This window comes from Piliocolobus tephrosceles, chromosome 3, assembly GCF_002776525.5.
Source record: "Piliocolobus tephrosceles isolate RC106 chromosome 3, ASM277652v3, whole genome shotgun sequence".
Lineage (NCBI taxonomy): Eukaryota > Metazoa > Chordata > Mammalia > Primates > Cercopithecidae > Piliocolobus > Piliocolobus tephrosceles.
Genome location: NC_045436.1, coordinates 82,682,446 through 82,703,662, shown reverse-complemented (window position 1 = coordinate 82,703,662; position 21,217 = coordinate 82,682,446). Strand labels below are relative to the sequence as shown.

Genomic DNA, 21,217 nt, shown 5'->3' with positions numbered 1-21,217 from the left:
AGTGCAGGGGGTTAAATGATAACTCTTTCAGAACAGAAAGGATTCCCTACAGAGCCCAGCAGAGGCAGAGCACTATGTTGTCCAGCCTGGCCTTGAACTCCTGGGCTCCTGCACTGCAGCTATCCTTCCACCTCAATCTTCCCAGCAGTTGGGACTACAGGTCTGTGCCATGGCACCTGGCTAAGGATAGCTATTATGAGAGTAGTAATGAAAAAGACTCATAATAGTAGGATTAAAAAATACAAACATTTTAAAGATTCTCCAGTACACTTATTGTGCAAACTTTTTTGTACAGTTGACCTTTACACGTGGGTTTGAACTGGGTGGGTACACTTATGTGCATACTTTTTTCAATCAAAAGCAGGTGAGGTCACACAGATCAGCATTCATGCATGGGATGTGAAACTCATGTGTATGGAGGGTCAATTGGAGGGCCAACTTTTCTACATATGGGTTCTACAAGACTTTCTGTGGGACTTGCGTATAGGCAGATTTTGGTATATGTGCGGCCCTGGAACAAGTCCCCAGCATATACAAGGGATGACTGTATTTTAATGGTTTACAGTGTTAAAAAGAGAAAAATGTCCACGTAAGCACACAACACTGAACTATCATTTTAATATGAATTAATATGTCTTATGTTTATTACTAATTGATCTTCAAATTGCAGCAGCCCATGACTTTGGTTGTGAGTGTTCTTGCCATTCCACCCCAGCTGTCACTGAGTCAAATAGTTTAAAATATACACACACACAGATATAAGCCTTTTGTAAAGTAAACAAATCTTTTATACTGTAAATAACTGTTCCTCAATGGAACTTTTTATATCCAGTTTACTTCTTTTCTAAAGCTAAGATATTCATATTAAATACACAACAATCTCTATAAAGCAGAGTCTATCTCTGTGAAAACACAAGTAATTCTTGATGGCAATATTTTTCTTAATTCATCTAAACAAATGAAGTTTGGGAGGCCAAAAGAAGAAAAACACACTTCAGATTATCAAAACCAAAAGAGATATAAAAAAACATATTTAACAATGTAGGTGGGAATTTTAAATACAAGATCCCGTTGAAAATATTGATATTCAAAGAAACAAACAGCTTTGGATTCATAGCCACAATTTAGATTTTCCTAAATTAAAATCAGAAGTGATTTTATTGTTGGAAGATACATTAATTCTTTGAAGTCAGAATAAGAGGCTTGACAATTTAATTTCTAATTAAGTGACTGAATATACAAAGGATCAAACACAAACAGTAGTGCAGCAAGAAAATAAACTGGAAGAGATAATTGTTCAACCAGTAGTAATAATTAAGACCACCATTTTAAAATTTTCTATACACAAAGAATGAGAAAATATTGTTATAATATTATTATACTTCTTTCTTCTTCAGTATTAGTGGACCCACATTATCTCCTGTCAATTCATTGTGTTTATTATGTGAACCATCGCAGGCAGGAAACTAAAAAGAAAAAAGAATTACAAGTGTTATTTTTAAAATATGATTCATTAGGTAGAAACATTTGTGAAATGCTCCCAGAAAGAAAGCATATCACTTGCTAAAAAAATCAGATCATTTTCCTGAGTAATAGTTACATTCTACATCCAACTGAACCCATATTCAAAATCTAACAATTTAAGCAGTTACTTCATTATTTGGTTTAGATTTTAAATAAAAACCTATGAATGATTCCATATGATTGACTAAAACAGACAATAGCTTTAAAAGGGAATCAAATAAATTCTTGGTCATTTGTGGAGTTTAAATTTCGAGCTCACCTACTGCTTAATTTTAAAAAAATGGAATTTAATTCAAAATAAATTATGATTTTTTCCTGCTAAAAAACTCATGCATACCACACAATTTTTGAAAACAAAAATATATTTTAGGCTGGGTGCAGTAGCTCACGCCTGTAATCCCAACACTTTGGGAGGCAGAGATGGACAAATCACTTGACGTCAGGAGTTCAAGACCAGTCTAGCCAAGATGGCAAAAGCCCATCTCTAACTAAAAATACAAAAGTTAGCTGGGCGTGGTGATGTGTGCCTATGTCTTGGATACCTCGGAGGCTGAGGTGGGAGAATTCCTCGAATCCAGGAGGTAGAGGTTGCAGTGAGCCGAGATCATGCCATTGTACTCCAGCCTGAGTGACAGAGCAAGACTCTGTCCCCCGCAAAAATAAATAAATAAAAATAAATTTAAAAAAATTTACTCAAAACCCATCCAGATATAGGTAATAATAATAAACAGTTTGGTATATTTTTTCCTCTGCATTTACCGTGTGTATTCTTTTTTTTTCTGTTTTTTTGTGAGACAGAGTCTCGCCCTGTCGCCCAGGCTGCAGTGCAGTGGCGTGATCTTGGCTCACTGCAACCTCTGCCTCCCGGGTTCAAGCGATTCTCCTGCCTCAGCCTCCTTGAGTAGCTGGGATTACAGGCACGTGCCACCATGCCTGGCTAATTTTTTTTGTATTTTTTAGTGGAGACGGGGTTTCACCATGTTGGTCAGACTGTTCTTGAAACCCTAACCTCGTGATCCGCCTGCCTCGGCCTCCCAAAGTGCTGGGATTACAGGTGTGAGCCACTGTGCCTGGCCTGTGTGTATTCATTTTTTAAACAAAATTGGTATCATACTGTAACATGCTTTCTTACTTATGTTATATCAGGATCTCATGTCATTATACATACTTTAAAAACATGATCGTTTCCCTTTTATCAGATATTTAGTTTATAGAAATTTTGCTATTACAAAGCTATGATGAACAATATTGTACTTAAAACCTCAAATAATCTATGACCAAGTACAAGAAAACAGATTTTGTCAACTACTTACAGTACTTATCACTCCAAACTCCTTCCCACATTAAAAATCATCTATAATTGAGGCTATCATTTACTACTTCACATTATTAAAGCAGTTTACATACATCATCTCACTTCTCAAAAATATGTAATGTTGATGTATCAGGTTAAAACAAACAAACCCTGAAGATTAGAGATTAAAAATTAAGTAACTTGTCCAACCAAACTCATACTGTGACAAGTATCGTATTTGACCAGTATTTACTATGACACCAAAGCTTTCTTCCACTAAATCTTATGTTATCTCTCAAAGAATGTGTATTTTAAAATACGTGTTACTCTAGATAAATGCCAAACATTGTGAAAGCATGAGATTTTTATTTTTCTTTGCTGTTCCAACTTTTCTAATGTAGGTAGTATCTATCATGACATGAAAACTTCAATTTAGGAATATGGTCTTTCAATATCAAATGTCACAGAAAATTCTTTCATCTTAAAGAACTTCAAAACTGGGAATTTAAGAGATGAAACAATCCTAGCACTGCAAAATTTTCGTGTACATGTAAACAGACATCTTACCGTTTTAGAACGCCAACACCTACAATAAGCTGCTTTAGCAAGACACAAATCTTCAATGTTTATTTCATTCACTACTTTCGGATTTTCCTTTTGTATTTTAAGATTAATCAAGCTATCCTTCTGTTGTTTTTTCTTCTGGAGGAATGGACGAACTGCAAGGTAGCCAAGAAGAGCGAGTACACCAAGGAAAGGCAATAACCGAAGCCATTCTGAAACTAAATATGTAAATTTGTCAGAATCTGCAGTGCTCTTGGAAAAGAATTCAAAATAGCATGTCTAGTTTCATCCTTGAGCTTATTCTTTATCTGTTACTTTTCACATTAATTCCTTTTTAATGGATCCATAAAACTGTGAATAACATAATAAAGCCAGTTCTACCAAAGACCACCTTATTTTATTTATAATTTGAGACCAGTGAAACTAGAAACCTAACTTTCAGAAATAGGTTCCATTTCAAATATTCTATCTCATTGTCTACATCAAGTCTATTTGTGTTTGTTTATTTTTATTTTAGAAATTATGATTACTATAACTATAAACAAAATTCAATGTATGATATATTTTATAGGTTAAGAAAACATTTTAACTTTTATCTCCTTAAAACTATGTCTAAAATCATACTACAGAATATCTGCAAAATTTTTACCACTGATTCATATTATCAGAGAGAACATGTCCTCTGATGCTTTAAGGTACATTTTTGGTAAGTTGCAAAAGAGCACTGAAATGTGTAAAAGCTACTATTTTAAAGAATAAATGGAAGCTTTCTATGTTGAATGTTCTCATTTTAAGATGCATCTCATTCCATAAACTTCACTTAAAGCCTTTTGGAGTACCCAGTCTGTCTTAAGGGACAGGGAATATAAGTGATAAAAATGCAACAGTCCCTATGCCTATGCAATAGTTCCCCATACCAGGAAACCAAGATAAACGTTTCAACACACATTTATCAAATGTCTGCTAGCGCCCTGCCTCTGATGTGCTCCTTTCTGTTCTTATAGAATTATCAGTTAACTTCCTTCACTGAATGCCTAATTTGATACCTTGCTAGGCACTATGTAGAAATAGCTTAGTTGAGAAAAGAGAAAAACAGGAAATAATATGCTAATGCACGCTAATAAACATTAAAGATAAATGAACAGATTATGCTAAGAGTATAATGGCCCTAGCCCATTTAACACTATGTTAGCTTAAACAACTATATGTGGTAGGTATCATTATTATCCCCATTTTACATGTGAGAAAACTATAGCCTAAGCAGGTTTAGTCCAGGACAGCCTAAATCCAAAGCCTGTTGTCAGTTATCACGAATGAAACTCAATAGATCTAAAATTAAAATCTGTTCCTCTATTGGTAAAACTACTCTCAAGAGACAAAAGTACTATTTAACTATTGAAAGACTTAATATGAACCCTTCCAAAATGGAATTATTTTTGATATAACATCATGCCAAAGAAATCTAAATGAAAAAACCTATTTATCTACCATTTGCATAGATAGCACCTGTAAGAATGGGTGGCAAAGACGACACAATAAATGGTAACTTTTATTCAGAGATTATAGAGATTGGTGAGGAAGTACTAGCAACTCCTTTGAAAAAAATATTTTGCCAAATAACTTGACAATGCTATATGGCAAAAATCTTCGGGAATATAATCTTGTAGTTACCAGAATAAAACTCTGTAAAAGTATGAACTTCGTCTGCCATGTTGGCTGTTACATTCTCATAACCAAAGTGGAGACACTCCAAATAGGTACTTTGAGTGAATTAAAGCTCTGGAGATGACACAGAACTGTTTTTTGGGGGAGAAGGGGGCCTATGTATAAGATCTGTGCTACTCAATATGGGCACCACTAGCCATACTGTTAGATTTATACCCAATAGACTTGTAGAAACTGTCTTGAAATAACAGTTTATTACTTATAGTTCCCAAGAGGAGGAGATACACTATGCAATGCAGGGCCACATGAGAAGGTACTAGGGTTGATCAGGAAGAAGAAAGAGGAAAGGGAAAAAGCATGGGCACAGGCCTTTATTGTGGTTTCCATGGAAAAGGCAAGGCAGGAAACTGTTTAGGACTGGGTAGCTTGAATAATTTCAGTGAGCTCTGGGCAAAAGTAGTGGTCCCTAGTTGTCTTCTACCTATCCCTGGGGTGATTTAGGACAGGAGACATACTGACTTCATGTGTAAGGGGTTAGATAAAGGAGGTGGTTGGGGGCATGGGTTTTGGATTAGTTGGTTTGCGTATGAAAGGCATGCTCACAGGCAAGTTATTTAATATCTCTAGGAATTAAATAGTCTCCACAGCCAACAAGGCCCTTAAAAAATATTAAAGCATAACAAAATACAAAAAATTGAAAACGTGGTTAATATACACATATGGGCTGGGTGCGGTGGCTCACGCCTATAATCCCAACACTTTGGGAGGCTGAGGAGGGCGGATCACGAGGTTAGGAGTTTGAGACCAGCCTGGCCAACATGGCAAAACTCCGTCTCTAATAAAAATACAAAAAATTATCCAGGCATGGTGGTAGGCGCCTGTAATTCCACCTACTTGGGAGGCTGAGGGAGGAGAATTGCTTGAACCCAGGAGGCAGAGGTTGCAGTGAGCCACGATTGTGCCATCGCACTCCAGCCTGGCCAACAAGAGCAAGACTCTGTCTCAAAAACAAAACAAAACCAAAAAAACCACATGTGGCTATTCACATGTAAATAAAATAAAGTCAAATGTAAAACACTGTTTGTAAGACACACTGGTCACCTTTCAGAGGCTCAATAGCTACATGTGACCAGTGACTTCCATATTGAACAGTACAGAGAACATTTCCATTACCACAAAGTTTTACTGGGCAGTGCTGCTACAGATCACTGGCTCTATAAAGTGCCATCTCCACAGAATGGCAAGACTACCTTTCCAGCTTCAACTCCCACAAATATGGTCTCTTCATGTACCTGAAGCCAGTCAAGGCTACTGTCTAGTAAGCAGCCTTTCTGAGTTCTCTGCACATGGAGTTCCTTCTGTTTTATCTGACTAATTTGTATAGACCCTTCAGGACTAGAGTCAAATATTACTTCCTCCTGAGGTCTTCCTCAATTTCATACAGCAGAATTAATCACTTCCTCCTGTGTTTCCAAGCTGCATTCCTCATGTTTCTGCTACCACACTACCGTAATTACTAAATTCTGTTCTACTCTTCCCGGCACAAAGTAGATGCCTCATATATGTTTAATGGCTGACTTACAGATGGAATGAACAAGTACAAATGTCACTTACTTTCTCACTCACCATATTGTTCTGTAATTTGTATTTACACTTACCTTCTAGGCAATAAATGTCTTAGCTTGCATTTGACCCCAGTATCCAGTATGTAACTTGAAACAGCAGTTTAAATGTTTATTCAATGTGGAATAACATTAAATATTATTGTATATATTACAATATTTTAGAAGTCATAAAAGCTTAAATTTATCAAAAAGCAAGTGAATGGGAATGTAAAGATGACAACCTTATTTATTTATTTTTGAGACAGGGTTTCACTTCCATTGCCCAGGCTGGAGTGCAGTGGTGCGTTCTTGGCTCACTGCAGCCTCCACCTCCCAGGCTCAAGCTATCCTCCTGCCTCCGCCTCCCAAGTAACTGAAACTACAGGAGCACACCACAACGTCTGGCTAATTTTTGTATTTTTAGTAGAGATGGGGTTTCACTACGTTGGCCAGGCTGGTCTCAAACTCCTGACCTCAAGTGACCCTCCTGCCTCAGCCTCCCAAAGTCTTGGGATTACAGGCATAAGCCACCATGCCTGATTTTTTTGTACTGACTTTTTTGTATTGATACATAATAACTGTACATATTTATGGGGTACATGTGATATTTTGATACATGCATACAATGTTTAATGCTCAAATCAGTGTAACTGGGATATTCGTTACCTCAAACATTTATCATTTATTTATATTAAGAACATTCCAAATTTTCTCTCCTAGCTATTCTGAAATATACACTAAAATTACTGGTAACAATAGTCACCTCATTATGCTGTTGAATACTAGAACTTTTCCTAGATAACTGTACTATAGTGCCCATTAACCAACCTCTCTTCGTTTTCTGCTCCCTACCCTTCCTAGCCTCTGGTAATTACCATTTGACTATCTCCATGAGATCAACTTTTTTAGCTCCCATATATGAATGAGTATGTAGAATATTTCTCTGTCAATTAAGGCTGATTTTATATGAAGAAAGATAAAATAGAGAAAAATCAAACAAGAAACTTAAAAAAAATATTTAAACCGTGCTAGTCTCATTGGATCTGTTTGATATATGTTCAGCTATTACAGTATTTTAGATACTTGGAAAGGAAAATATTACTAACTGTAAATAATGTGCAAAATAAAATAATTTTTTTTTTGAGACAGAGTCTCACTCTGTTGCCCAGGTTGGAGTGCAGTGTCAGCTCACTGCAACCTCCGCCACCCGGGTTCAAGCGATTCTCATGCCTCAGTGACCTCCCGAGTAGCTGAGATTATAGGTGCACGCCACCGCGCCTGGCTAATTTTTGTATTTTAGTAGAGATGGGGTTTCACCATGTTGGTCAGGTTGGTCTCAAGCTCCTGACCTCAGATGATCAGCCCAGCCTGGCCTCTCAAAGTGCTGGGCTTACAGGTGTGAGCCACCATGCCTGACCAAATAAAATAATTTAAAATAATTTGTTTGTTTTTTTAATGAGGCAGTGTCACTCTGTCACCCAGGCTGGAGTGCAGTGGCGTGATCTTGGCTCACTGCAACCTCTGCCTCCTGGGTTCAAGCGATTCCTGTGCCTCAGCCACCCAAATAGCTGGGATTATAGACGTGCGCCACCACACCAAGCAAATTTTTGTATAAAATGATGTATTTTATTCAGTACACATTTATTTTTGTCTTAGGATTATAAAAAATAACATTGACGTATTTATTTGGTAAATTTATCTCTTTTTTAGTATGTAAATACATAGGCTGTAAATGCTTTAAAAATAAGGCTATATTGTATTTTTTACTTAATGGTATGTCAGATTATTATATTATTTCCCCAATTTCTTAATATCAGTTGGAAACATAAATTTTAATGGCTGCATCTACCTATCATGTTCCCCAATCACAATATAAGAGATACAAGGGGGCTGGGTGTGGTGGCTTACGCCTGTAATCCCAGCACTTTGGGAGGCTGAGGTGGGCAGATCACTTGAAGTCAGGAGTTTGTGACAAGCCTGGCCAATATGGTGAAAGCCCGTCTCTACTAAAAATACAAAAAATTAGCTGGGCGTGGTGGCATGTGCCTGTAATCCCAGCTACTCAGGAGGCTGAGGCAGGAGAATTGCTTAAATCCCGGAAGCAGAGGTGGCAGTGAGGCCAGATCTCGCCACTGCACTCCAGCCTGGGAGACAGAGAAGGGACTGTCCCAAAAAAATAAAAAAAAAGAAAGAAAGAAGAAAACAAACAAAAAAAACAAAGAAAAAGAGAGATACAAGGGCAGGGACCTTATTTGTCTGATAACCTGTGTCCCCAGTGCCTATATAATGTCTGGCTCAATTTATTTAACTTACTTTTAACTTACTTTTGTTTGAAGTGTAATTTACAGTTCAGTTTATTGAGGGGTGTGTGTGTGTGTGTGCGCGTGTTTTCCTTTTTTGAGATGGAGTCTCGCTCTGTTGTCCAGGCTGGAGTGCAGTGGCATGATCTTGGCTCACTGCAACCTCTGCCTCCCAGTTTAAGCGATTCTCCTGCCTCAGCCTCCCGAGTAACTAGGATTACAGGCGCCTGCCAAAACGCCCTGCTAATCTTTGTATTTTTAGTAGAGATGGGGTTTCACATGTTGGCCAGACTCTCAAACTCCCATCTGCCTGCCTCAGCCTCCCAAAGTGCTGAGATTACAGGCATGAGCCACCGCACCTGGCCAAGCTATGTGTTTGGTAAGCACTCAGTTGGATGAGTTTTAGAACTATATGGACCTATAAACACCACCTAAGACAAAATATATTTCCATTGCCCCAGAAAGTTTGCTCTTGTAGTACCTTTCCAGTCAATCCCCCCTTTCTGATTTTTATTAAGTGCTTACTAAACATTTTCTGAAAGAAGAAATCAATTTCTCATTGTTAAACAGTTTTTTACTATATAATTATTACTATAAAATTAAATATTTACTATATAATTATTAAGTATCTACTAATATGGTTTGGCTCTGTGTCCCCTTCCAAATCTCATCTCAAATTGTAATCCCCATAATCCCCACATCAAGGGAGGAACCTGGTGGGTGGTGATTAGATAATCAAGGGAATCTCCCCCATGCTTTTCTCCTGATAGTGAGTTCTCATGAGATCTGGTTTTAAAATGGGCTCTTCCTGCTTTGCTCTTCACTCTTCTCTCCTGCCTCCTTGTGAAGAAGGTGCCCCTTCCACATGCGTAACTGTGAGTCAATTAAACTTATTTATTTTATAAATTACCCAGTTTGGGGTAGTATTTTTATGTTTTTATTTATTTGTTTTATAGCAGTGTGAAAATACAGTAAATTGCTACAACAGAGAGTTGGGTACTGCTATAAAGATACCCTGAAAATGTGGAAGCAATTTTGGAACTGGGTAACCGGCAGAGGTTGGAACACTTTGAAGTGCTCAGAAGACAGTAAGATGTGGGAAGTTTGGAACTTCCTAGAGATTTGTTGAACGGTTTTGACCAAAATGCTGATAGTGATATGCACAATAACATCCAGGCTGACGTGGTCTCAGATGGAGATGAGGAACTTATTGGGAAATGGAGCAAAGGTGACTCTTGCTATGCTTTAGCAAAGAGACTGGTGGCATTTTGTCCCTGCCCAAGAGAGCTATGAAACCTTTAACTTGAGAGAGAGATGATCTGAAATAGGAACTTAGGTTTAAAGGGAAGCAGAGCAAAAAAGTTTGGAAAATTTGCAGCCTGATAATGCAATAGAAAAGAAAAACTCAGCTGGGTGCTGGTGGCTCACGCCTGTAATCCCAGCACTTTGGAAGGCTGAGAGGGTGAATCATGAGGTCAAAAGATTGAGACCATCCTGGCCAACATGGTAAAACCCCATCTCTACTAAAAATACAAAATTAGCTGGGCATGGTGGCATTTGCCTGTAGTCCCACCTACTCGGTAGGCTGAGGCAGGAGAATCACTTGAACCCAGGAGGCGGAGGTTGCAGTGAGCTGAGATCACGTCACTGCATTGCAGCCTGGGTGACAGTGGGAGACTCCGTCCCTCCCCTGCCAAAAAAAAAAGAAAAGAAAAACCCATTTTATGGGAAGAAATTCAAGCTGGCTACAGAAATCTGTGTAAGTAACAAGAAGCCAAATATTAATTACCAAGACAACGGGGAAAATGTCTCCAGGGCATGTCAGAGGTCTTCACATCAGGCCCTTCCATAACAGGCCCAGAGGCCTAGAAGGAAAAAATGGTTTTGTGGGCCTGGCCCAGGGCTTTGCTGCTTTGTGCAGTATTGGGACTTGATGCCCTGTGTCCCAGCCATGGCTAAAAGAGGCCAACATACAGCTTGGGCCATTGCTTCAGAGGGTGCAAGCCCCAAGCCTTGGTGACTTCCATGTGGTGTTGGGCCTGCGGGTGCATAGAAGTCTAGAATTGAGGTTTGGGAACTTCACCCTAGATTTCAAAGGATGTATGAAAACACCTGGATGTCCAGGCAGAAGTCTACTGCAGGGATGGAGCCTTCATGGAGAACCTCTGCTAGGGCAGTGCAAAGGGGAAATGTGGGGTTGGGGCCCTCACAGAGTCTCCACTGGGTCACTGCCTAGTGGAGCTGTGGGAAGAAGGCTACCTGCTCCAGACCCCAGAATAGTAGATCTAACAACAGCTTGCACCATGCATCCAGAAAAGCTGCAGGCATTCAATGCCAGCCCATGAAGGAGCTGCCCAAGGCCATGGGAGCCTACCCTGGCATCAGTGTGCTCCAGATGTGACATGGGGTCAAGGGAGAACATTTTGGAACTTTATGATTTAATGACTACCCCACTGGATTTCAGACTTGCATGGGTCCTGTGGCCTCTTTGTTTTGGCCAATTTCGCCCATTTGGAATACGTGTTTTTACCCAATGCCTGTACTGCCATTGTATCTTAAAAGGAATTAACTTGTGTTTCATTTTACTGGCTCATAGGTGGAAGGGACTTGCCTTGTTTCAGATGAGACTTTGTATTGTGAACTTTTGAGTTAATGATGAAATGAATTAAGACTCTGGAGGACTGTTGGGAAGGCATGATTGGTTTTGAACTGCAAAATGGATGTGAAATTTGGGAAGGGCCAGGGATGGAATAATATGGCTTGGCTCTGTGTCCCCACCGAAATCTCACCTCTTATAATCCCCAAAATTTCCACATGTTGAGGGAGGAAACTGGTGAGAGGTGATTGGATCATGGGGGTGGTTTCTCCATGCTGTTCACATGAGATCTGGTTTTATAAGGGGCTCTTGTCCTTTCACTCTTCACTCTTCTCTATCCAGCTGCCTTGTGAAGAAGGTGTCTGCATTCCCTTCCACCATGACTGTAAGTTGTCTAAGGCCTACCTACCCATGTAGAACTGTGAGTCAACTAAAACTCTTTCCTTTATAAATTACCCACTCTTGGTTATTATCTTTTTTTTTTTTTTTCAGATGGAGTCTCACTCTGTCACCAGGCTGGAGTGCAGTGGTGCGATCTTAGCTCACTGCAATCTCTGCCTCATGGGTTCAAGTGATTCTCAGCCTCCTGAGTAGCTGGGATTACAGGTGTGCACCACCACACCCAGCTAATTTTTTTGTATTTTTAGTACAGACGGGGTTTCACCATGCTGACCAGGATGGTCTTGATCTCCTGACCTCGTGATCTGCCTCCCTCGGCCTCTCAAAGTGCTGGGATTACAGGTGTGAGCCACAGCACCTGGCCTCTTGAGTAGTATCTTTATAGCAGTGTGAAAACAGACTAATACACCTACTATGCAGAGATACTGTGCTAAATGCAAATACAGTAGCTGTCTTATTTATCTCTATGTAACCAGTGCTTAGTAATTTGCACAGAACAGGACTTCAGTAAACAACTAATTCAGTTTATCTGTGGTGTAAATCCAGATTTTCATATACTTGGAACCAGGTTTCTTTTGTCTGTAAAGCAGGAATAACAAATGTAAGTTCATTTGTTCAACAGTATTTACTTAGTACCCACCACACTCCACAAATTGCACTATATGGGGATACCAGCTAATAGTTAGATAAGGTCCCTTCTCTCATAGGGTATATATTTCAGAGGAGAGAGACAATAAACAAGTGAATAAACAAGATGATCACAGACTGTAGTAACTGTTATAAAGGAAATAAAGGATGACATAAGAGAAAAACTAACCTGAGGCAAAGCAGTAGGTTGGCTGTAATTTTAGGTAAGGGGACAGGGAAGGTTTCTGAAAAAAGAACCTTTAAGCAGAGACCTAAAGAATGGGAAGCCAGGAGCTCAAGCACTTGAGAACAGAATTTTCAAGGCACAGAGAAAAGTAAAGTCTCCTAACTTCATAGGATTGTTGGGAGAAATGAATGAAGTAGGAATCCACTCAGTAAAAACTACAGAACGCAAATCAAACTATTAATGCATTCTGCCTTAACACTATATAGTTAGGTAAATATTTGTCTCCTCCCCAACTAAACAAAAAATTCCTAACTCCCTACCCTTTAACAGAGACTTACATAAACCAAGACTTCAGTAAGTTTTAGCCTAATTGAGTTTGTACTCCAATAAACTGGCATTTGAGATAATTCCTACAAGGTCTGGACTTACTTGCCTTTGTTCATGGCTTATGAATAATAACAGTATAAGTTAAAATACAGGAAGACTACTTAAAATATTTAAGAAAAAAACTTTCAGCACTTTCTAAAATTGTAATACCTCATTCACATGTGTCAAGTGATGGGACACGTACTGAAGATACAAAAATTATAAAACACAGTCCCTATCAGAAAGGAGCTTGCCATTTAGAATGGAATACAGACCTATAAAAAATGATTATAGTACTGTGTAGTATGTGCAATCATACAGAAGCAACGCAGAGGTACAAGTTATTCACTCTTTACTGGGATGAGCAAAAACTGTACAGGTTTTGATACTTAAATAGGTTTCTGAAAGATGAAGAGTACAGAAGTTCATGGGAATATGGGAGGAGGAGCTTCATTCCATGCAGAGGAAGCTGCATAGGCAAAGGTACAGAGATATGACATACATTAAGTGTCTGGGAAACTAAGTACCACAGTACTGCCAGAATTTAATGAAAGGGAACTGTAGAACTAAACAGGTGCCATATGATGACAAGCTCTGATATTCAACAGGTAAGTAGGAATCTACCCTGTGTATAACAGGAAACCACTGAAATATATGAATATTAACCTAAGTAGGAAATTGTTCACCTATGAAGTCACTCTGATATCAGATGGAAGATGGATTAGTGGGCCACAGAATAAAGGAGAGGGCTAGTGGAAGAAGACAAGGCAAAACAACCTGTTGGAAATCTATGGAAATAGTCTGAAAGAAAATAGTGTGAGATAAAACTAAGGCAGTGGCATTAAAGCAGAGAAGAGAGAACAAATGTGAGCAGTAGTCTCTACTAGGATTCCCTAAACTGCAGAGAACAATGTGTTTGTGCTTGCATTTTTGTTTTCTTTTTCAACTTAAAACAACAGAAACGTATTCGCTCACAGTTCTAGTGGCGACAAGTCAAAAATCAAGGTGTCAGCATAGCTGGTTCCTTCTGGAGGATCTGAGAGAGAAGCTGTGGTGTCCCTTAGCTTGTAGGCCTATCACCCCAATCGCTGCCTCCATCTTCACATGGTGTTCTCCCTTTGTGTGTGCCCAAATTTCCTTTTTAAAATATTTTAATATAATTTCGACTTTTATTTTAGGTTGAGGGGGTAAACGTGCAGGTTTGTCACATGGGTATATTGTGTGATGCTGAGGTCGGGGGTATGACTGATCCTCTCGCCTAGGTAGTGAGCATAGTACCCAATAGTTTCAACCCTGGCCTTCTGCCTCCCTCCCCTTTAGCAGTTCCCAGTGTCTACTATTGCCATCTTCATGTCCATGACTATTCATTGTTTAGCTCTCAGTTATAAGAGTACGTGTTATTTGGTTTTCTATTTCTCTGTTAATCTCCTTAGGATAATGGTCTCCATATGCATCCATATTGCTGCAAAGGATAAGATTTTGTTCTTTTTACCATTTTGCCAATTTTTTTTTTTTTTTTTTGAAGACAGAGTTTCACTCTGTTACCCAGGCTGGAGTGCAGTGGCACAATCTCAGCTCACTGCGACCTCGCCTCCTGGGTTCAAGTGATTCTCCTGCCTTGGCCTCCTGAGAAGCTGAGAATACAAGTGTGCACTATCACACCCAGCTAATTTTTGTATTTTTAGTAGAGATGTGGTTTCACCATGTTGGCCAGGCTGGTCTCAAACTCCCAACCTAAAGTGATCTTCCCGCCTCAGCTTCCCAAAGTGGTGGGATTAAAGGCATGAGCCACTGTGCCTGGCCTGTTTTGCCAGTTTTTAAATATGAATTGTTCATCTTCTTATCGAGCTCAATACTGAGCAAGGACCTAATATTCATAATAACTTTTAGGTCCCATTTTAAAAAAAATTTATTATTATACTTTAAGTTCTAGGGTACATGTGCACAATGTGCAGATTTGTTACATATGTATACATCTGCCATGTTGGTGTGCTGCACCCATTAACTCGTCATTTACATTAGTTATATCTCCTAATGCTATCCCATTTTTTTCTAAGAGATGGTTTCGCTCTGCCACCTAGGCTGGAATGCAGTGCCACGACTCAAGCAATTATCTTGCCTCAGCCGTTCAGGTATCCCACTATTAAGATAATTAACAGGACCAAAAAGGAAGAATGAAAGAACCAGCACCAACAGCAAAACAAAATCTAGGCCACGCACAGTGGCTCACACCTGTAATTCCAGCACTTTGGGAGGCTGAGGTGGGTGGATAGCTTGAGCTCCGGAGTTCAAGACCAGCCTGGGCAACATGGCAAAACCCCACCTCTAAAAACAGATACAAAAAAATGAGGCAGGTGTAGTGGCGTGCACTTGTAGTACCAGCTACTCAAGAGGCTGCGGTGGGAGGATCGCTTGAGCTTGCGAAGTCGAGGCTGCAATGAGTGGGTCGAGATCATGTCACCTTCACTCCAGCCTGGGCAACAGAGTGAAACCCTTTTTCAAAACGAAAGCCAAAATCTAGTCAGAAAAGAACATTTCAAAGCAACTTGAATAGCTAATTTGGTTAGGCTTTGTGTCCCCACTGAAATCTCATTTTGAATTATAATCCCCACATGTCAAGGGAAAGACCAGGTGGAGGTAATTGGATTATGGGTGTGGTTTCCCCCATGCTGTTCTTGTGATACTGAGTGAGTTCTCATGAGATCTGATGGTTTTGTAAGGGGCTCTTCCTCCTTTGCTTGGCACTTCTTCTTCCTGCCATGATGTGAAGAAAATGCCTTGTTTTCCCTTCACCTTCCTCCATGATTGTATGTTTACTGAGGTCTCCCCAACCATGCTGAACTGTGAGTGGATTAAACATCTTTCATTTATAAATTACCCATTCTTGCACAGTTCTTTATAGCAGTATGAAAACGAACTAATATGGTGGCTAGCAATTTTAACACAAATTTTCTGAAAGTTTAGACACTGTTAAAACGAAGTATCTCCTTCGGGAAACAGAATTAGGTTTAACCTTTTATTATATATAATAATACAGGCTAGCTATAACACCTATTCAAGACATATAAATACTATTACTAAAACTTTTTTTAATGTACCCATAGACAAACTCGGATCTCAATGAGGAATTACATTCCATAGAACTAGAACAGAAATTTTCCATTTCAAATTTTCAAAATCTACATATAATATAGCCATATCATCTTATGATACCATAAAAATAACACTGACAGCTTGGTTGCCGGTTATTTTATAACGTATTTTCTCATTTATTATTTGTAGCTAAACACAGAAATTATTTCTATTTCTTAACTATTGAAAAGATAAAATACATTGAATGCATGGCTTTCCTATTACCACTTAAAACCTAAGGTAGGGCTGGGCGCAGTGGCTCACACCTGTAATCCCAGCACTTTGGGCGGCTGAGGCAGGCGGATCACCTGAGGTCAGGAGTTCGAGACCAGACTGGCCAACATGGTAAAACTCCATCTCTACTAAAAATACAAAAAATTGGCCAGGCATGGTGGCACACGCCTGTAATCCCAGCTACTCAGGAGGCTGAAGCATAAGAATTGCTTGAACCCAGGAGGCAGAGGTTGCAGTGAGCTGACACTGCACTCCAGCCTGGGCAACAGAGACTCCCTCTCAAAAAACCAAAACAAAAACCTAAATTAAACATAAATTAGCTAATCGCAATAATTTATCTTGAACGCCTCACTCTTGAAAATGTGACAAAGATAGATAAATTGTTTCTGATAGGTAAGAATTGCCTGTACTTAACTAGTATATGGTCATTAAAGATCTCCATGTGTTTTCTAAGAATGCAGAGTCATCATAAAAGAGTCAATTGCTTTAAAAAAAAAAAAACTAATTTCAATAGGGAAGGAAATGTAGGCAATAATAATGTGAACTCTACTGTTTTTTGCTCCAATTTTCATAAAAGAAAATGGAAATATTTTTTGGTCTCCTAGACACTTTAAACAATTGCTAAAAAGTTGTCTTCCAGGTTTTTATTTTAACAAAAGTCTACATTATGGATTCTACATGTAACTCATTTAAGAAAGCCAAATGTCATTAACTACTACAATCTATTCAGAATGGGAGAGCAAGAGTAGAAAGAAGCCACTGAAATTTTTCTTCTATAATACTCCAAAATAAACCCTGAAATTCTTTCGTCCAATCCAAAAAGGGCTCTTTTTTTTCATAAACCAGTTATTATAGGTATGTTCATGTTTCCTAAACAAACTAGCAATAAAATGAGAACTATTACCTATAGCCACATTGTAATGGGACTTAAGTTAAATGTAATGTTATTAAAATACTTCTCAGAATGGTCATTATTTCTGAGAATCAGTCTTCATATTAAATATTTAACAACTTTAAAGAGGAAGTTACTATATATTCTTGATTTGAGAGGGAAAAAGTTTTGGTTGAGTTTTCTTAATGTCTTTAATAGGAATTAAATACTTGTTGACACTAGGGACCCTCAAGAAAAGAAAGCACACTTCTAAAATCTAGCCATTAAATCTAGTTTCATACTTTCTAATTTTATTCAATTATACTTGATTTACAGAAAATTGAAACTAATATAAATGCAGCCACCATCTGGAAAAACCATACGTAATTCTATGGACGTTTTCCTTTCTTGACCGTTAAAAACTCAACAGTTAACTTATGCAAATTAGTAAGAGGGTAAGTTGACAAAAGGGTACAAATGTCATACAAATGTCACAAAAACCAGGCCAATACCGTTTTGGCCTGGTATTGCTATTTAAGTGAAGACACCCAAAAGGGAGAAATACAACTGGTATTTGTTTACTTGCCAATGAACTATTACATAGTGAATTTTTAAAAATAGAAACATTTCTAATTTCCAGTTGTAAGGGAATGAATAGTTAGGCCCATTGTGATGTTAAAACTAAAATCAGCATTTAGTTGTCAGGGAAAAAATGAAGATTACATTAAAATATGTAAGGTTCTTAAGTAAAAGAAGTGGGGAAAGTCAAAATTGTATGGAATTGCTGCAATTCTGTCAGAGTAAACTGGTAGGACCAAAAGATTTTGATGTTTATAAACACTTGATGAAAAACGTTTTTCATTTTATTTTACTTTTGCATTGCTTCTGATGTTTAGATGTTCCTTTTTAATGTTTATTATTGTTACCATGCTTTCTATTCAACTGCATATTTTCTACTAAAACTCTTAATATTTAAAAAATATTAAAACCTCACAATCCACTCAACAGAGGGACTGTCTGAGCATAATTCAATTGATCTCTAGATTTGGAAGAGAATTTGTCATCTAGTTTATCCCTTCTAAATCTATCGACCACCCATCACCAGAGTCTTTTTGTTTGTTTTCTTCATCTTTGAGAGGGGCTATTACCAAAGCACCACATTTGTTTGGGGAAAACGTTCTTTAATTTAAGAAAAAAATAATCTTCCTTAGACTGAAATTTACCTCCCAATAACTTTCACTAATTTGGTTAATTTGGTATCAGTTCTATATTTTAGTCTACACAAATCTTATTTTTCTTCTACCAGACAGCGGTGCGATTGCTGTATTTTAGGTCAGGTACTATGGATCTTTAGAACGTTCCCGGCGAAGCAACCCTATTTACCTCAGAATCATCTTAATTAATGTTTGCACTTCCTGATAACCTAGGACACAGGAGTTCAATACTTGTTAATGTCTTCACCATCGGTCTGAGCTCCGTTTAGAAATATCCCCCTTACAACGAAACTCGGTCTGAGTTCCATTTAGAAATATCCCTCTTAACAATGAAATGCTTGTAACTCAACACCATCTCCCAAGTGTTGCATTCTGGAGATTTTCATCCTTTAGATGTGAAATCCTCATGAGTTCTCTGGGTTAAGTGAGGGCCCTTAAGTATAGAACGTTACATATATTCACTAAATTTCATTTTCTAAGATTTCACCCCCATACCGGCCTTCGAATACTTTCTTGGGTAAGGTACCTTTCTTCCAACTTAAGTTCCCTCAGTAGGCCCGAGGACCGAGAAACGGAGGTGACCGCAAATACCCCCATGATAGGTCAATTCTAACCTGCGGGAACGGAGGTTATCTCCTAATTTCGTTACTAAATAAAACGGTCATATACGTGTTACGTGTAAGTCTATATTTCTCTCCCACACACTCCCACCCAACCCACATGCTGAGGCTACAACCCAGCCGATAGCTGGGGCTGCCTGTTACATGAGGCCTTAGATAACGACAACTTATCTCGCTTTAAAGTAAACAAGTACGCTACAGAGAGCGATGAGCAGGGCAGGAGATGAAAGAGACCGGCCTGCTCCCAACTCAGCACCTTCCAGCACCTTCTCTGCAAAAAACCTGGTATCTTGCCACGGAATCATACCGGAGACAACTCCGAGGACAAAAGACCCTGGCACATGAAGCACCTGGATGCAGCCTCACAGGCGTTTCCCCAGGCAGCTGCGCCTGCGCTCGCCCACCTTCCTCTGCGCGCAGGGATCACGTGCCAGGCGCCGAACTCCGTTCCGCCCCTTGGCCCTAGGATTTTTACGCCTCCTTCCCCCGCTTGGCCAGCGTGCAAGGATGGGGACTGGCTGATCGGGGAGGATTACCTGTGAGCCTAGCGAACCCGGTAATGCTTTCAGGAACTGGGAGCCGCTTCAGATATGCGGGGAGCTGCACCTTCACGATGCGGGCCACGCTCTCCAGCACCATCCTGGCCAGCGGCGTCCACTCCTCTCCTGAGCCCCCTCCGCTCTGGCCAAGCTGCAGCGCCTGCGCCGAGAGCGGAAGCGGCTGGCGGGCACTCGCGGCCTCGGCCTGGGCGGCGGGCGGGGCGGCGGGCCCTGGGAGGAGAGGTGACCTGCCGGGCGCCGATTGGCGGCGGGCGAGTGACGTACGCTCGCGGCGGACTGCCGAGCCGCGGGAACCGGCGGGTAGCGATTCCCTCCTCGGAATCTCGTATGAAGGTGGCCACCCTGTTGGGCCTTTAACGTCTGTAGATGCTGGAGACTCGCAGAAAGGATACTGTGTATGATGAGTTAAGCATGTGAGAGTGCTTTCTAACCGGAAAGTGCCTTTCAAAAGTGAGTCTCTTGCTGTCTCTACTTCGTCCCCTCTCGCCCCGCCTCTTCCCCTACAGTTTGGGTGCTGTGGCCCTAGGGTTGCATAGTCGTCCATGAGTATAGTATCCTCGCCCTACCCAGACCCCCGTGCCTAAGTTTACTCTTTCACCCCAAAAGCCAGGCTTAAAAAAATAAAAATTAAAATATTTTAACTAAACCAGGAACTGCTTACATCTCTGCCCCTTGACAACTTAACTGCGGTCCTGGCTCCAAAAACCTTCTCTGGTTTTTGCCACTCAGAGAAGATTCATAGTAGTCCTTCCTTAGATATTTTCACTTCTTTTCCCTTCGGGAAAGTGGTAAAAGAATCTAAAGCCGATCGGGCGTGGTGACTCACGCCTGTAATCCCAGCACTTTGGGAGGCCGAGGCGGGTGGATGACGAGGTCAGGAGTTCGAGGCCAGCCAGGTCAAGATGGTGACACCCCGGTCTCTACTAAAAATACAAAAATTAGCCGGGCGCGGTGGCGGGTGCCTGTCCCAGCTACTCGGGAGGCCGAGGCAGGAGAATCGCTTGAACCAGGGAGGAGGAGGTTGCAGTGAGCGGAGAACGTGCCACTGCACTCTAGCCTGAGCGACAGAGCAAGACTCCGTCTCAAAAAAGAAAAACGAAAACAAGAGTCTAAAGTCTCATGTACGGTTTTCTTTATGTTGCAAGGCTTCTGCTAAAGTCTAGAGCAGGGGGTCCAATCTTATGGCTTCCCTAGGCCACACTGGAAGAAGAATAATTGTCTTGGGCCACACATAAAATATACTAACACTAATGGTAGCTAATGAGCTTAAAAAAAAAATCTCATAATGTTTTAAGACAGTTTACAGATTTGCATTGAGTGGCATTCAAAGCCATCCTGTTGGGCAAGCTTGATCTAAAGTATTCTTGAAGGTTTTAATTTTTTTTTTTTTTTTTTCACAAGGTCGCGCTCTATCGCCCAGGCTGTAGTGCAGTGGTGAGATCATAGCTCATTGCAGCCTC

The 21,217-nt window shown here is 39.9% G+C and overlaps 1 protein-coding gene across 1 annotated transcript; it reads right to left on the bottom strand.

Moving 5' to 3' along the window:
• Positions 1 to 248: 248 nt before the first annotated feature.
• CISD2 (CDGSH iron sulfur domain 2) lies at positions 249 to 19,976 on the bottom strand. Its single transcript, XM_023220120.3, has 3 exons — positions 19,734 to 19,976; positions 3,386 to 3,600; positions 249 to 1,466 (listed from the first exon to the last, which is right to left on the bottom strand). The coding sequence occupies exons 1-3, from the start codon at positions 19,834 to 19,836 to the stop codon at positions 1,377 to 1,379; spliced, it is 408 nt and encodes a 135-aa protein (XP_023075888.1). The 5' UTR covers positions 19,837 to 19,976; the 3' UTR covers positions 249 to 1,376.
• Positions 19,977 to 21,217: the final 1,241 nt, after the last annotated feature.

Bases quoted from the DNA above. Each gene is read 5' to 3' on its own strand.
- CISD2 (XM_023220120.3), bottom strand. From the start codon at position 19,836: ATGGTGCTGGAGAGCGTGGCCCGCATCGTGAAGGTGCAGCTCCCCGCA. The intron at 3,601-19,733 runs GTAATCCTCCCC...TTACATATTTAG, and splicing joins CGGGTTCGCTAGGCTCACAG to TTTCAGAATGGCTTCGGTTA. The intron at 1,467-3,385 runs GTAAGATGTCTG...TTTTCTTTTTAG, and splicing joins GGTGTTGGCGTTCTAAAACG to TTTCCTGCCTGCGATGGTTC.